General features: G+C 39.3%; 1 protein-coding gene across 2 annotated transcripts in view; it reads right to left on the minus strand.

The window, feature by feature from the left end:
* The window catches only part of GUCY1A2 (guanylate cyclase 1 soluble subunit alpha 2), a 290,015-nt gene that overhangs the window by 123,859 nt on the left and 148,729 nt on the right, over positions 1-17,427 (minus strand). For both annotated transcript variants that reach the window (XM_035008838.1, XM_035008839.1), the window contains exon 4: positions 10,527-11,012. In XM_035008838.1, coding sequence (XP_034864729.1) covers positions 10,527-11,012 — 486 coding nt within the window. The remainder of the gene's footprint in view (positions 1-10,526; positions 11,013-17,427) is intronic.

Below are 17,427 nucleotides of genomic sequence, written 5' to 3' on the forward strand. Positions count from 1 at the left end.
TTCTTTCATTTGAGTGGAAATGGAGTCAGCTGCTTGCACTGTTCATTAATTCACAAGGTATTTACTACAGATAGTCATTATTTTGAATTATGTATAGAAAAAAATCCCAACAACAATAATCTGCTGAGCACAATTTATGTGTCCACTGTGACAAAAATGTTAGATCAGTACTACTGTTCCCACTTTGTAGAAGCAGAAGGTATGTAATGTGACTTAATTAAGTAACAAGACAGAATTAAAATGAGCTTTTCAGGGGCACCTGGGTGGCTCAGTTGTTAAGCGTCTGCCTTCGGCTCAGGTCATGATCGAGTGTCCTGGGATGGAGCCCCGCACTGGGGTCCCTGCTCAGCGGGAAGCCTGCTTCTCCCTCTCCCACTCCCCCTGCTGTGTTCCCTCTCTCGCTGTGTCTCTGTCAAATAAGTAAATAAAAATCTTAAAAAAAAAAAAAAAAGAGCTTTTCAGGCTTGATACCCAATACCCTTCCCCCTACACTTAAATGTCACTGCACAGTCAACAGTCTCATCTGGCCTCCCTGGGAGAGTCAAAGAAACTTCTTTCATCAGAGGGCTGAAATATGCCCTACCATGAGGCAGTGGCATGAGTAATGAAATTAGGTTAAGTGGAAAAAGGGAGAAGTATAAAATTTTCTTTCCATGACACAAGAAATCTATACAGTATCAAACTTTGAGTATCCAAGGAAAATAGGAAATTAAAAATATTGCTTTGGACTATTTTAAGAACAGCATTATCTTAACAGGCAGCTTTCATACGTTCCAACATTTGGATACACAGCTGAATCAGCAGTCCAATAAGAATTTTGCTTCAGCTGATTTCTTACAGTTTTCTAGATTATTAAAAGTCCTGTTAACAATTTCAAAGCTTGAAAAATGTATCAAAATAGGCAAATGTTTATAATCAAATACTTGAACTTAAGATAACAAATTTAAATTCTCATTTTTCCACCTTAAAAAACCTTTACAAAAACAAACCCAAATCATTTCAAATTTGTCATATATGAATAACCTATTAATAGACAATCAGCAGGGTTGATTTTCACTTTGGGAACATTTTCCTAGCCAACTACATATAGCTCTAACACGGAATATTTAGAATCTTAGAATCTCATGGAATGAAGTGACCTTTTGAGATTTCCTTCTACCTATTCCATCAAAAGATTGTAGTTTGTGTTTGAATCACTCCAGTGACCAGAGTATACAGCTCTAGCCAATTTATTTCATTTTTTGGGAACACTGACTTTCATAAGGATATTCTACTGTGCTTAAAGTATTTTTTTTTTTTAACTTCTGCATAAAGATTCTCTTTAACCTCCCGGAACCAAAGAGACCGAGTCTTTATGAAATCCAACACATAATAAAAAATGGTACAGATTTGCTGAATGCCTTTAAAAAGGAGACCTAGTTATATTCTTAACTCTAGGCTAAAATTCAAATGGCAATTTAAAATTTCAAACTCATCCTTCAACTATTATTTCAAGAGCCTTGTGTTCATGATAAAGGGTTCTGGCTATTCTTTTTGCTCTCTCAACAGTCCTGTGACATACCCAATGTTCTCATTGTAAGGTATGAAATTTGTCTTGTGATCTTCAGTTACTGGATGCAGGATACCAATTTATGAAATATACATATATAAAAGCTGGAACAATCGTTGATCCTACTTCTGCATCTAATTAGGAATGGCAGCTATTTGATACATGACTGACTTCAACCACTGTTTTCTACAATATAAACTTTTAGCTGAATCAGAACTAAATTCAAATGACATCTCTGCTACTTACTAAAACTCATCTTCAAAAGGGACATAAGCACACCAATACCACAGTGTTCTTCTGGAAAATACATAAGATATCACAATTAAGGCGTTTAGCACTGTGTTTAGAACACAGTTTATAGGGGCGCCTGGGTGGCTCAGTTGTTAAGCGTCTGCCTTCGGCTCAGGTCATGATCCCAGGGTCCTGGGATTGAGCCCCACATCGAGCCCCACATCGAACCCCGCATCGAGCTCCCTGCTCGGCGGGCGGGAAGCCTGCTTCTCCCTCTCCCACTCCCCCCGCTTGTGTTCCCTCTCTCGCTCTCTCTCTGTCAAATAAATAAAATCTTAAAAAAAGAGAGAACACAGTTTATATTTAGTATATGTGAATTACATTTTTTAGTTCCATTTGCTTTCAGAAATTTTCATATTTAAATCACTGTGTTTTAAGTGGTAAAAAGTGGGAGATTATGTACTACATTTCTGCTACATAACAAACATTAATTAAAGGTTGGTGAGGAAGGTAACAGAAACAATCCGATTCAAAAAGATTTGCAGACTGCACTGAGGCTATCCCATCAAATAAGTGACAGGCAGTTGTCCTGACTAGAAGATCATCTTCCATTTTAGTAAGCTCATCCAATACCCAGGTATTACAAACCTTGATGGGAATACAACTGACATATTGACATTCTAAAGCTTGCCGGAAATCGTCGGCTAAATGGCCTCAGGGTAGCAGAAATGATTATATAATGACAATAATTTTTTACAAAGAGAAATTGATATTTTTAAAATGAAATTTTTGAATAAACATCAGAGTAACTCACGGACTAGGTGGTAAGCTTAGAAGTGCAAAAGGTATACAAAGTAAAAGCTAGGTGCTCACAGTGTTCTGATCAAGGTGTTAGTGACGAGGGCAAACATGCTGGCGAGCTCAGAGCTTAACTTCTTCACAGTTTATTGAAACACAATGGAAAGAAACTCTGTAATAACATAAGCTCCATAACGGCTAGTGAAAAATCTTTCACTTGGTCCATGGGGTAACATTACCCTTACAGCTATAGGAAATTCTAGCAACATGGGCTTCGTATAATAAGAAGACCTGCTAGATTCTTGTGTCATGCATTTCCAGACAGTTTTTAGAGTTGAGAGACATTTCCTTGGTGTCTTATTCCACTCAGGCTGCTATAACAAAATACCATAGATGAGGCGGCTCAAAAAACAGGACTTTCTTTCTCACAGTGTTGATGGCTGGAAAATCCAAGATAAAGGTGCCGGCTGATTCAGTCCCCGGGTGAGGGTGCACCTCCTGGCTTGCAGATGGCTACCTTCTCCCTGTGTCCTCACTTGGCAGAAAGAGAGGGAACTCCGGTCTCCTCCTCTTCTTATAAGGACCCTGATCCCATCATGGGGTCCTTTCCTCAGAAACCCATCTAAACCTAATTAATAACCTTTCCAAAGGCCCACTCCAAATACCATCACATTGGGGGTTAGGGTTTCAATAAATGAACTTTGGGAGGATGCAAATATTCAGCCCATAACACCTGGTAGCATAAAAATAAAAAACACCAATCTCTTAGCAGCTGCCACCATTCTTTAGAAGATTAAAAATCAACAGGGGTAAAAAGAACCACCCGCAAACACTTTGTTTGATAAAGTCAGCAAGACACTTCATCAATTTCGATTTCTGCTTGGTGATCCAAGTTATTGTAGCCTTCTCTGTGTTTCAGAATTTGTCACAACATGAAAGAAAATGTTAGAATATAGAAGGAACATCATTTGGGATGTCAGATTAAAACATAAAAAAAATAAACATTTTAGGTTCAGTTTCATAGTGTTGGTCATAGACATTGCATGAGTCAATATTATAGAAAAACACTGTCATCTTCATAAATTCCATTTTGTAACTTGGGTTATTCAGATAAAAATGAAGACAGACTATGGACCCATCTTCAGGAATGAGGATCCACAAGGACCCAGTGACGATGCTACAAAAAATGCGTGTCAGGGAGCTTCTCTCTTAGCCCCTACTTTGACCTCTCTCCATACCCTTCCCTCATCCACTTTCTCTGGTATACAATGTAATTCTAATAACCTGAAAGAATGCACCCAAGCAAATGAGCATTTCATCTATTTCTAATAAGCACTGGCTCCACCGTATTTATACACAAACACACACACATACAAGCATGTGTATAGAAAACACATACCTACTCACCATCTATGCCCAGAAACACCTATTTGAGAAAGGACAGTTAGCATGGATATTTACTACCATGGACCAGACACTGCAATAAGCACTTTATAGGTATTTCATTTAAAAGCTCATAAAATATAACTATGAGGTAGATGAAATTAGTTTATTTACAGATGGTGAAACTCAAGCAGAGATGGTAAGTAAGGGGTTAAATGTAGCAGGACCAGAACTCCGAGGAATGCAGGGCAAGTTAGCAGCAGAGTTCAGCAGCTCTGGCTGAAGGCAGAGGTGGGAACATGCAAAAGCATCTGCCCTTCCCCTTGTTTCTCCCTAATCTCCAGCCTAAGTACTTGCTCAAGGCAAAAATTTAAATGAGGCAAAACCCTGGTCAGGTAATTTTTAGGGCATTAATGTATTTTGAAAGTGACAATACAATCCCCCTAGTAGAAAAGATATCAGAACAGAATGCTTATCTGTGACTTTCACCTTACCTTATAAAGCATATAAATTAGTTCTTCTCTACTCATTAAAATTGGGCTAAAAATATATACTAATTTCCATCACATTTTATAAGCTTCCATGGGAGTCATACCCTATTGCCAAGCGAGTGAGTCAAAAATGTTTATTAAGTGAATGAATGAAATATATATATATATATATATATATATATTCACTTCAGAAATTCCTGTTTTCTAGACTTATGAGAAGACGCTGTGACTTCATTTCTAGCAAAAATCAGTGGCACTGATGTTGATGGAAAGCCCTGAGAAGAACTAGTACAAATCTTTGGTAACTTTAATTTCAAAAGTATGTGCACTGATCATTAAAGCAGAAAATATGTAAATCTCAGGGGGAAAAAAAAAATGAACCAGTCACTCACTCGTTACCAAATGGAACTGGCATTCTGTGCTGGGAAATGGAGTAAGATGATAGATACATATTTCTAAAATTCCAAGAATAACCTAAGTGCTTAAGTATTTTAAAAAGCTATTTTATCATAAAACAAACCAAGGGGGAAGAAAGGCAGTTCAGTTTTGTTTTTTTTTTTTTTGTCCTGCAGAATCCAGTTCATGCTAGAGTGATATCCTTGAGATTCTGCTTCATTTTCTGAAAGCCGGCTGAAGGTCCAGTGAACAAAGGCTGTGGGAGTGCTCCATATTGTCAAAAGACAAGACAAATCAAAATTCTCGAGGCATCGAGTTCTGTAGCCTGGTAAATTTGCAAAATGTCTGCTTTATCCAGTTTACAAACCACTAGCTTATCAGTGCAAAGCATACGCAGTCTTCACCAAGACATCTGAATCCAAAGGGGTGCCTCTCAGTTTCCGTGGGGTATTAACATGCCTATTCAAAACTGAACTCTGTCCACCTGATATATAAGCCTTTCTATTGTGGATATTTATCACCTTTTACTTCTGCGTTCTGTATTCATTTTTAGGATGTACAGGCTTTTTCCACAAAACCGTTCAGGAGTTACAGTTAGAATGAGTCTATAGCTCATAGACCAAAGCAGAACAATCTACTTATATAAATTATGTGAAATGCATATGATCCTAATGGATTTCTAGGTCTTTTTATTGGTGGTGTATTTATAGACATTTGGAGGTTATAAAGTCAACAGTGTTTCCACTGGTTTTCAGAGATTTTCAGAACTCAAGCTATCTGGCAATTTTCAAATTATATTAATGTCAAGAGTGTCCTTCCAAATACGTTCTATTCATTTTCAAGAATGGATAGAATTAACCGGCTAACTCCAGTTTCTCTGTGGGTCTAATCCCTGTTTCAGCATTTAAAAGCTCAGTAGACATCCCTATATCCTTCGATGAGGCTGCATTATTTGGTTACCCGTTGACTCTACAGGGGGGCTCCTATGCATCCACTGGCTCTCAGGCTGGTCCCGGAGAGGGAAAAGACTCTGGTTCTGTATCAGTTGGTCCTGATGTCTATCTTCATATTTGCTGCCTGGACACAGTGCCCGATTTCCAGTTCCTGAAATCCGGTCTCCTAATGCTCAGTGCCGAGGTCTTGTTCCCCTAAGAATGAGTCTGGATTTCTGTTCCTTCCTACTTTGCTGTACTCAGCTTTTCCACATTAACTTAGAATACTTGCATTCCCTTGTCAATATGAATTTTGTGTCATTCTTTAGATGATAAACATCAGGTTCCTTGATCTAACAGATCTTCTGGCGTTTTCTGGCTGCTCTGTCTTGTTTTTCTACCCCTTCTCCCCAACCCAAGTTGGACAGTGATGCTCAATGTTTAACTTCACTGACATCTGCAAACCAAGCTTGGGGTTTGCAATGGAAATGCTCTTTCTACCCCCACCACAAAAGAGAAGATTTTATTACTAACATTTTTTAAGGGTTTCCTGGGCAAGATGATTTTTAAAAATCAACTTTTATTCATTTTATTATTTTAAAACTATATTGCCTATTGCCCACTGTTCCATTCTTGGTATGTTGTTTCTCCATAAAAAGAATTAGGAGAGAAGATGCTACTGGTTTCTGACAAAAAAGGAGGATGGCAGATGGGAGAGTCCGCAACTTTTTTTTTTTTTTTTTTGAGAGAGCGAGCGAGTGGAAAGAGAGGGGCAGAGGGAGAGGGACAGAGAGAATCTTAAGCAGACTCCACACCCAGCATGGAGCCCAATGTGGGGCTCGATCTCACGACCCTGAGATCACAGCCTGAGCTGAAATCAAGAGTCGGATGCTCAACTGACTGAGCCACCCAGGCGCCCAAGAGCCCCCAACTTTTAAATGCAGCTTCTCAAAACTCTGAACTATTTGCTACTAGAAGGGAAGTGGGAAGATTTGGGCAATGCAATCACAGAACTTTTCTTCAATAGTTGACAGCCTAATTCTAGTTACTGATCCTGCAACATAGTTTTAAAACCAGTTCCACTTTTTCTTTTTATTATTTTATCTTTGTCTAGATAACAGCCCAGACTTGTGAAAATATTATAGGCTTTTAGAATCAGATAGAATCAGCTGTAGTTCAAATTCTGATTTATGAGTCACACTGTCTGGATTATTTAACCTTTCTCAATGGACATAATGAAACAACCCCACATGTTAATCATGGGAGATTAAGTGAGATGATTTTTCATTCTTTTGTCATCAGCACTGGGTGCACTGTTACACACATACAAAAACGCACAGATAGTCACATATTCACGCTCAGGTAGGTCCAGATGCACCTGGCCGAGAGCTAACAAGGACAGCTCCCAAGGACATTCACTCCTACTCCTATTCTAAGCACTTTGCCCCTATCAGCTCATTGAAATACAACAGGAACTCTGGGGTGGGGACATTTAGTATCTTAACTTTACAGGGGACAGAAATGGAGAAATTGCAGTTTAAAAAGTCTTTAAAGGTGCAAAGAAGAGATGTCTAAGGAATACATTTGAGATAGCACTGGGGTGCGGTACCCTCGGCTCAAAGGAATGAGAGGAGCATGAAGGGCTCACTAACCCTTCTTGCTTCTCCCTTATTTCTAACCAATGGTCTTGCCAGAGGCAAAAATATAAAATAAGGCAAAACCCTCATTAGGTTGCTTCAATTTCCAATGCCATCATCATCATCATCATTATCATTATCTATATGCCAATAATAAGAAATTTAGAATTGCCGGTTCTTTGTTCATCCCCGATACCCTATAAAACCTAAAGAGCAAAATATTATACAGCGCACTCTTTATGTTGACTTTTTACTAAATATTTGCTTTTCTAATTATAAGAGGATCAAAATTATAACCCATGCTTCCTTCAATTTACCTAGCTTTTATTTAGTATTCATACACCTGTAACATCTTGGCAGCCAAGCATTGTAAAGGCTTTAATTTTCCCCATGCCTGAAATAGGCATGGTAAAATCTATAGCTTTCTCTTACACCTCCTTCTGTATAGAAGGTGTGTTTCTCATTATGGCCTAATTTAGCTGAATTCTACCCCTGGAATTATAATCTATCTCTGCATCATCTTCCCTAACGATAGGTAAACACGGAATAATAAGATGATCAAGAAAAGGACAACCATCAATTTGGAAAGTAGTCTCACTAGGCAGGAACAGACTTTAAATGCCCCCCTGTGGGGCACTCTCTCTAGGTTTTTCCTGGCATTCAGTTCCACCTGGTTTCCTTTCACATTTCTAGCGTAAAAGTGGGCTCCACCATATTTTTCTCTGCAGTATGATTATTCCACAAATATTTTAAATGTACTTTAAGTCCAGCAAGTACTTATGAAATCAGTGGGTGTATGGTCCTTTAAAAATTCTACTTTGGAATTTTTTTTTCAATAGCCATTAAAAATCTAGCAGATAGCTCATGGTATAAAACAGCACTGTATAAATTTTCTAAAAAAATAAGCTAGTCTATTTATGATGATTAGAAATCTCAAATTAGGCATGTAAGAGGATATCTAATTTATATTCCTCCTAATGCATTTCCTATAAGGTACATTGTTTTATCCTATGCAAGGATCTCTTTATTTTGTCTTTCCCTCTCTCTGGCCATGTCATCAACACTCCTGCCTCAGCACATAACATGTTTCCTTGTCTGGACCCTAAACTCAACACCCATAAACCTGAGTAAACATGAAAACTGCCTCAGACACCTATTCAAGATACAGACGGATATTAAAAACACCTGGCCTTGAAATTGTATTACTTTATACATTTATCGCTGAAATTTCATAAGCAAGTTCTGTTTAACAGAATTTGTGAACCAGGAATGTTTTGTTTATACATGAAGGATGGAAAGCCAGTCTTGAGTATCGGGGAAATTGTAAATCCACTTTGTAAGTTAAAACTGGCTGATAGTTATGTATCACTATATGGAACTGTCCGTGGTGTAAAAAACATACAGAAAAATCTGAGGATCCTGCAGGATATTGCCATGCATTTTGTGTGTGTGTGTGTGTGTGTGTGTGTGTGTGTGTGAGGTGTCCTAGCTTATCTGAAGGGAAAGGAAACTTGATGTCTGTGAAATCCGTATTCTTAAACCTTGAGGCTGTTGTGGTATCCTCAGGAAAACACCACATTTCTTCTTTTCTCAAAACCTGATGCTTATATTTAACTTACGGATCCCCTCGCTTTTCCAAGGAAGACTCTATTTATCTGCTTATCACTCTCATTCAGTTGTAAGAGTTTAGGGCCAAAATAACATGACTACTTTAGGCCAAGAAAGCTATCACAGCAAATCAGGGGTTCACAGAGGAAGGGGACTGGTCGTTGCTGAGATTAGTGCAGTAGAGTCCCAGCCTGGAGAAAGCAACGCACTGGCAAATTCAGGCCAATCGCTCTACTTCCTGGAAATGACTGAGTGTAACAGTGACAAACTCACTGTAGTGTCTCTCTGGTTTAAGATCAGACTTCCGGCTACCTCTATCATAAATCATATAACAACAAATTATAAGGAAGTTGAAGATAATTTATAAGAACTCATTTTGTACAAGGCAAATCCCTCCTATATACCGCACAGTGAATGTTCACCCCTCCGAAGGGACTCACTAAAATATTTAGCACTGGCTGCAAGTTATACATAATGGAACTACAGAACATGTTTCTCTAAAGGAGAGACACCTTAATGAAAACACCCTCTGGGATAATAAGATGAAACTACAATGTTTCTTTCCAAGTCATCTTATGTGTAGATCATACTATAACACGAAGGAGCAGTTTAAATGGATTAGTAAAGAGAAAATAAAAGCCTACAGTTCACTACTATTTATACTAAAAGCACTTTCTGTCCTTTATATTAAAAAAACCCACGTACCCCAACATTGTGTAATCATGTGAAATTATGAAAAGTTACAGAGTTATTCATTAGGTAGCTATGAGGCTGAATCACTCAAGAGATTGCTCTGATTTTAGTAAGAAATTCATTAGGAGTTCAACAAATCAGACCCCAAAAATGGTGATGGGTAACTATTTTCAAAGTTCTTCCACTATTTAGTTGGACAAATTAAAGTGCTTCCACTAAAAACCACTGGTCATTTGGTAATAGCTAGAACATTTACAAGTATTCCTTCAGAATTAGAGGGACCTACCTTATTTGACAATGCAGTGCAAAAACATATTAATCATCATTTAACTGATAATGCAATGCATATTTTAACATAATTTACTTCTTCTTCTTAACTGTCAAAGGAAAATTCTTGGTTTATATTGGAATCCTGTTCTCTAAGAAAGATTAATTATGTTTGAAAAGTTGCCAGGAGCTCAGCAATTTAATTCTGTAATAATAATAAACTTGAAGAATTAGCTCTACAGCTACCAAGTTTAATTTAAAAAAAAAACCTGCATCCTAGCAATTTAAGATAATTTATGATTAAAAATATTTGTGGATGTTGCTGGAGTGGAGGGGGGTGGGCGGGATGGGGTGGCTGGGTGATGGACACTGGGGAGGGTATGTGCTATGGTGAGCGCTGTGAATTGTGTAAGACTGTTGAATCTCAGATCTGTACCTCTGAAACAAATAATACATTATATGTTAATAATAAATATATATATATATATACACACACACATATATATAAAATATTTATGGATGAGCAACTAAACCCCTTTACCTTATAAATATCCAAAAATCCACACTGGTGGTCAAACCTGGTGTACAGTTCATTCAGCATGCTGATCACCTGCATGGGGGTGCACTGAGCACAGATGGCTGTGAATCCAACAATGTCCGAGAAGAGCATGGTGACATCGTCAAACTTCCTGGCCTGCACCTGCTGTCCTTGCCACAACAGCTGGGCGACGTCACCAGGGAAAATAGAATACAGAAGATCGACTGTTTTCTTTTTTTCTTCTTCCAGGGCCTGGTGAGTTCTTTCCAAGGTTGCCTTTAATTTATCCATCCTCTTCTTCAAGCCATCCTGTGCCTTTGCCTGCTCACCAACCAGAATGACGTCTCGGGTGGCATCATGGATCGGGATGTCCGAGAGATGCAGCCCTCGGCCCATGAGTTCGTCCAACTTGTCCACGCACGGAGAGCCCAGGAATAAGATGGAATTTGATTCTGGGACATGGATCATCTGTCCTTTGACTTCCATCACCTGCAGAAGGAACATGAAATTTTAATCCGTGCTCTTCTTCACATAGTAGGTTCACAAAAATTTAACTTACTATCTGAAGAGGAGGAGCAAGAAATGTACCATGAGCTATGCTGAATTTCTGCATCTGTAGGAGCAAATTTCAGTATGGTTTACAGCCCATGTAAAATTCACCGTTCTGAATGGAAATCTTTGTTACCACACCCCACTTGGCCACTTTTTAAAGACAATGATGAAACAAAGAGTGAGATCAATGAGAAATGAATCTGGGAAACATGTTTTATTCAAAATGAAATTACACTCAGGCACAGCACGAAACAGGCTCATGAGTCAGTTTAACACCTTTCAGCCTGCTTAATAATAAAATTGGGACAAATCCATCTGTCAGAACAACTATAGTCAACTGTCATTAAAATAACACTCAGGGGAAAAAGTCCAGAAGATTAAAATAAATCAAAATAATTGTTTGGCCTTAAGTAAGTCATTTTTCAAGCAGTTTGTAGACCTTTGAATATACAGTAGTTCTTGCACTGACTAGGGAATGATTCACTTAATCTTAAAAATAAAAACGAGACATGATAAGTCAGGATTATGAGGAAGCAACTATCAGTCAACTGGCATGTTCACTATAAGCTGAAAATAAACCCCCACGTCAGACTAGAACTAAAGGAATTCAGGTAAGAAGATAAAGAATCTGAAGAGGGTCCCTCCTCTCTGTGCTCTTTGACTGGAGAACTTGGGGGACTGAGGTTTCGTGTTTTCCCTTAGGGAACAGATTGATGCTATCTCAGCTTGGCGCCCTCCAAGGCCCTCCAAGGCAAGGAGCAGCCACAGGAAAGGAAGCACACTTAGGATGTGTCTATACAAATACAGTTATCCGGGTCAGAGTAGGGGATCTCAGCACACCTGGAGAGGAGAGTGGGTGGAATGACCTAGAAAGGACAGCCTCGGAGCTGACCAGCCAAGACTGCACATCCATTTAACCTAAGTCATCTTCCACTGCCAAGTGGAATGTGCTCAATAAATTTATTTTCCTCTATTCTTTTTTTTTCCAAATATATTTTTTAAAGATTTTATTTATTTGTCAGAGAGAGAGAGAGCGAGCAGGAGAGCACAAGCAGGGGGAGTGGCAGGCAGAGGGAGAAGCAGACTCCCTGCTGAGCAGGGAACCCGATGTGGGACCCGATCCTAGGACCCTGGGATCATGACCTGAGCCGAAAGCAGATGCTTAACCAACTGAGCCACCCAGGTGTGCCATTTTCCTTTATTCTTCATAAGCATGAAGTAGCTAGGCTGGTTGATGAAACTAGAGGCACAGAACAAATATGCGATAAAACTGCACGCATTTGGGTTTTGAAGCCTACATCTATCTTGTACTTCGTTCCCCCTTCACCGTTCACTAAGATCCAGTACAGGCACGGAAATAAAATTGAGTCCTTGCTTGACGCTGTAATTTTTACGAAATGAAATGTTCACTTCATCTTCTGTGAAGTTTCTGCTAGTATTTCCTCCTTTGGTACATAATACTCTCATTTGTTCATTGAGATATTTGTTTTCTCTTCACTCACACTGCTCTGGGTGATAAGCATAAAATGATAAAAGAAGATTCCCCATCTCCGAGATACCAAAGGATGGTGGTGGGGGCCAGAGAACAGTGTGCAGAAGACACTTCCAGTTCCCACGCAAGGTGGGCTCCCAAGCCTGCAGACTATGGTCTGACTACAGACAGAAATAATTGTTCTGAGAAGAATTTCCAGGTTGTTTTCTACCTACCTAGTATGCTTTTTGGGGGAAGGGTATTGTTAATGATACATACTTTCCCATTGTTGGGATGGTGAAGGTGTCATAGGAAGACACAAAATGTACAACATCGTAGCTAAAAACTGAGCATATTCAACTTATTCTTAAGATTTAAGGTAAAAGCAAACCTCTGATACTCAGGGATTTAGACTTCTGTGTGGTCTCTCTCTCTATTTCTCTTCCCCCCCCCCCCCCCCCGCCATTTCTAGTTATTCTCTTTTTCTTCACCATCTAGCTTTCTTCTCCCTTCTGTTCTGGGGACTTACACTTCCTTCCAGCATCCTCTCTCCACTCAGTCTTTGTCTCTTCTGCTGCCTGTCTCCCCCTCCCCCCCATGCACTCCTTCCCCCTTCCCTCCTTTCCTCAGTGCCTTTCTCTTTGCTCCTCCTTCCAAAGTATCAACCTCCACGTGTCCCATCACAAATGGACCCTCTTCTTTTCTTCCTTTGCCTCCATCTCTCTCTTTATGTCAAATGTGGAATCAGCCTATGTGTATATGCACTAATAACATTATGTATTATTTGCTATATGTAATAAATAATAGTGTTTTCATTTAACTTACAAAGAAGCTGAGTCAAATATCTAATATTCCTATCTCAAAAATATAAAACAAATAGGTTCATGATCTATGTGTGGCCATTAGTTGGTTTGTTTTGTTTTTGTTTTTGTTTTTTTGAAATCTCTGAATCAGCAGAGCCTGAGAAGGGAAAAAGTAACTGCTTACCTCCTACACTACAGAATAGCAACTCGTAAAGAACCCCAATGTACCCAGGAAATAACTTCCTTTTTTTATATTTTTCATCAGTGAATTTTTCCCATATTTAATAAATGGGCAAATGCAACTGGAGTATTTGTGTCTCTATCATAAATGCATTTTTACTTTAATTGGTAATAACAAATTGTTCCTCCTGATTTCCTTCTGTTCCATTGTAATTATAAATTCAGGAATTCACCATGATCCTCACTTGTTCATCTAGCAATGTGCAAAACTATTATAGAAACTATATATTCTTATGTAGAAGAAGATTTGTGGAAAACTGCATAAAATGGAAACATCTAAGTTTTTACTGCATCTCAAATTATACTAAAATTTAAATGAAAGAGCATAATGACTAAGAAAAACTATCAGATTTAAAAACTATCAGATTTCAAAAACTAGTAAGCATCATACAAAGGAGTATTTGACTGGGCAAAAGGGTTAAAGTCATCCTTTTACAAAGTTTGGTGATCAGGTTCTATTAAACCAGGTGGGTTACTTTTATTTTTATGCACAGATAGCTCTATAAAAATATTCACCACTATAAATAATAATTAATTGAAAATTGAATATGTCTGGATCATACAATTGTACATCCTTGTATTTCTGCATATCCTGAACATGGACTAACAAACCCATGCTCCCATGGAGACTCAAGTCTCGCCAAGATAATCATTGGTGGCATGGTTTTGTCCAATGGTTAGCAAAGAGGATTTGTAGAAAGTCCGACCTGGGTTTGAATTCCAGCTCTCTTGAACTTACGTGGGCAAACTGACTCAGTTACTTATACTTTCAAAGCTTTGGTTTATCTCTAAAATGGAGATGAAATAATAATGATGTTGATGAGGACGTGCACCCAGCTAATTCATCACATGTGCTGAGTGCTTGCCACCAGGTAGGTACTACGCCGACTTAACAGACATGTTGTTATTAAATTTTACTTTACCCTATTACTGTCCTCATTTTTTAGATGAGACTTAGGGAAGTAAGAGACTTGCTCAGAATGCACAGGCTAATAAACAGCAGGGTCAGCATTTAAACCCAAGTTGGATGGACTCCAGAGGATGTGCTCTTAACCACTGAAGAAGCAGGATGGGTAAGGGTGTTGGGTGGGGGCCGAGGGGGCAGTAATAATTCTACACGCAAACCAATGTGATAGCAAAATACCCTTAATGAGATATTCACAACAGGCAGGAGAAAAGACAGAAGTTGCTGCTCTTGATGCAGATTTAAATAGCTACCTGCATGCCTCTCGCCCTACATCAGTGTAGTGGAAGAGTCACTTCGAGATGTGATTTTGGATATTTCAGATCTTTAGGGTATAGCTTACACAAGCAGAGGCAGAATGATTCGTCCCTGGTGTCCAGGTGGGCCTTTGTTCTCACAGAGGAATATTCACTTTGAAGAATTAGATCCAGAAGGAAAAAAAAGAAAGAAACACTAGCAGACACATGCGCAGCCTGAGAGACTTGTATGTCCTCACAGTGCTGAGGTTCTCCTGCTCTCAAGGCCCCTCCCGAGGCACATGGCAGGAGCCACCAGGAATAAGGATCTCGCCACCAGGGCCCCATCAAGAAGTACTCGTTTCCCACATGCTTGGGAAAAACCTCCTCTTTTGCATAAAGGTACCAGGGCACCTCACCTCTGGGAGCTAGCTCTTCCCCCTCAAGCAGCATTAACAAGAGCCAGTGGGAGCCCCAGATGCATTAAATGAACCCAACAGATGAAAAGAGCACCATGTAAGCTCTGAAAATTAGTCATTGTAGCCACTGCCCACGCAAGGAGGCCAGGACCCGCATGCCAAACCTAAACAGAGCGACCACTTGTGAAAATAAAAACTGCAACAGGCTCTCCTATCTTCTAACATAACAGCCAAACTGTCCAGGCTGCAATAGGAAGCCACGCGTCATAATACGAACCAGGAAAATCACATCTTGAATGAGAAAAGGCAATCAATCCATGCTAACGCTGAAATGGATCAGATACTGGAATTATCTGTCAAGAATTTTAAAGAACCCATCACAAAATGTTTCGACAAGCAATTACAAATTCTTTTGAGGAGAACAAAAAATTAGAAAATCTTAGTAAAGCAATAGAAGATATAAAAATAACCAAGTGTTGATCAAAGAGCTGAAAAATGCCACGAAAGTAGAAAATTGGCTGGGTGGGCTCAAAATGAGAGTAGACATGATGGGACCGATCAGTGAATTTGAGGATAGTTTGAGAGAATTTACTCAGTCTGAACAGAGAGAGAAAACAGACTAAAATAAATAAATAAAAATAAACAGAGCCTCAGAGACCTGCAGAACAACAACAACAACAAAAATCCAACCTTATATTATGGGAGTCCCAGGAGGAAAGGAGAAAGAATAGGACTGAAAAAGCATTTGGAAACATAATGGCTGAAAAAATCTCTAATTTGATGAACAATATAAATCCACAGATTCCACGAGCTATGTGAACCTCAGACAGGGTAATTGCAAAGAAACCCACTTTAATTCATACCCTAATTAAACTCCTGAAAACTAAATTCAAAGAAAATATCTTGAAAACAGCCACAGAGAAAGGATGCATTACTTGCAGAGAACACTAATTTGAATGGAAGTGGGTTTCTCATCTGGAACTATGGAGGCCAGAAGAAAGGAGCATGCTTTTTTGAATATCAAAAGAAAAGAAGTGTCCATGTGAATTCTACATCTGGGGAAACTATTCTTGAAGAACCTAGGGAAAACAAACCCATATGTAGCTGAAGAAAAACTAAAAGTCTGTGTCCTAACAGACCTACTCTTAAAGAATGGCCAGGGGCACCTGGGTGGCTCAGATGGTTAAGCGTCTGCCTTCGGCTCGGGTCATGATCTCAGGATCCTGGGATCGAGTCCCGCATCGGGCTCCCTGCTCCTTGGGAGCCTGCTTCTCCCTCTGCCTCTCTCTCTCTCTCTCTCTCTCTCTGTCTCTCATGAATAAATTAAAAAAAAAAAAAAAGAATGGCCAAAAAAAATTTTCAAACAGAAAGATATTAAGAGAAGGAATCTTAGAGCATCAGGAAGGAAAAAAAACAAAACAAAACAGAAAGACTAGAAATATGGATAATTACCAGAGAGTATCCTTCTCCTGAGTTGTCTAAATTATACATAATGATTGAAACAAAAATTATAACACCATCTGCACTCATCCCAAGTGTCCTTATAAGAGAGAAACGCAGGGAGATTGTACACACACACACGCATGCACACGCACACGCATGCACATGCACACGCATGCACACGCACACACACCATGAGGATGTGGAGGCAGAAACACAGGCAGTAATGTCACTACAAGCCAAGAAACACCAAGGCGAGCCAGCAGCCACCAGATGCAGGAACACTCAAGGAATAGATTCTCCCCCAAACCCTCTGGAAACACCACGGCCCCACCCACACTGTGATTTCAGACTCCAACCTTCAGGACAGTGTAAGAAAAAATTTCTGTTGTTTCACATTCCCAAGTTTGTGGGAATTGGTTACAGTAACCATGAGAAACTACTACATATTGAAACAACAAAATGAGCCAATGCGATGTTGCTGACAGATACAGGATGATCCACCTGACAGCAATACGGTACACATTTTTTTCCCAAGAACTCATGGAGCATACTCGAAGCCAGACCGTATCCTGGGCCACATAAAAAAGCAACCCACCACAACACTCAGGTCATGATCTCAGGATGCTGAGATCAAGCCCCGCGCCGGGCTCCGTGCTCGCGACTTGTCTGCTTGAGATTCCTTCCCTCTCCCGCTGCCCCATCCCCACTCACACATGCTCTCTAAATTAATTAATTAAATCTTTAAAAAATTTTTGTTTTAAATTGAAAGTGTATAT

The sequence above is a fragment of the Mirounga leonina genome, unplaced genomic scaffold (genome assembly GCF_011800145.1).
Source record: "Mirounga leonina isolate KUSES-001 unplaced genomic scaffold, KU_Mleo_1.0 Mir_153, whole genome shotgun sequence".
NCBI classification, from domain to species: domain Eukaryota; kingdom Metazoa; phylum Chordata; class Mammalia; order Carnivora; family Phocidae; genus Mirounga; species Mirounga leonina.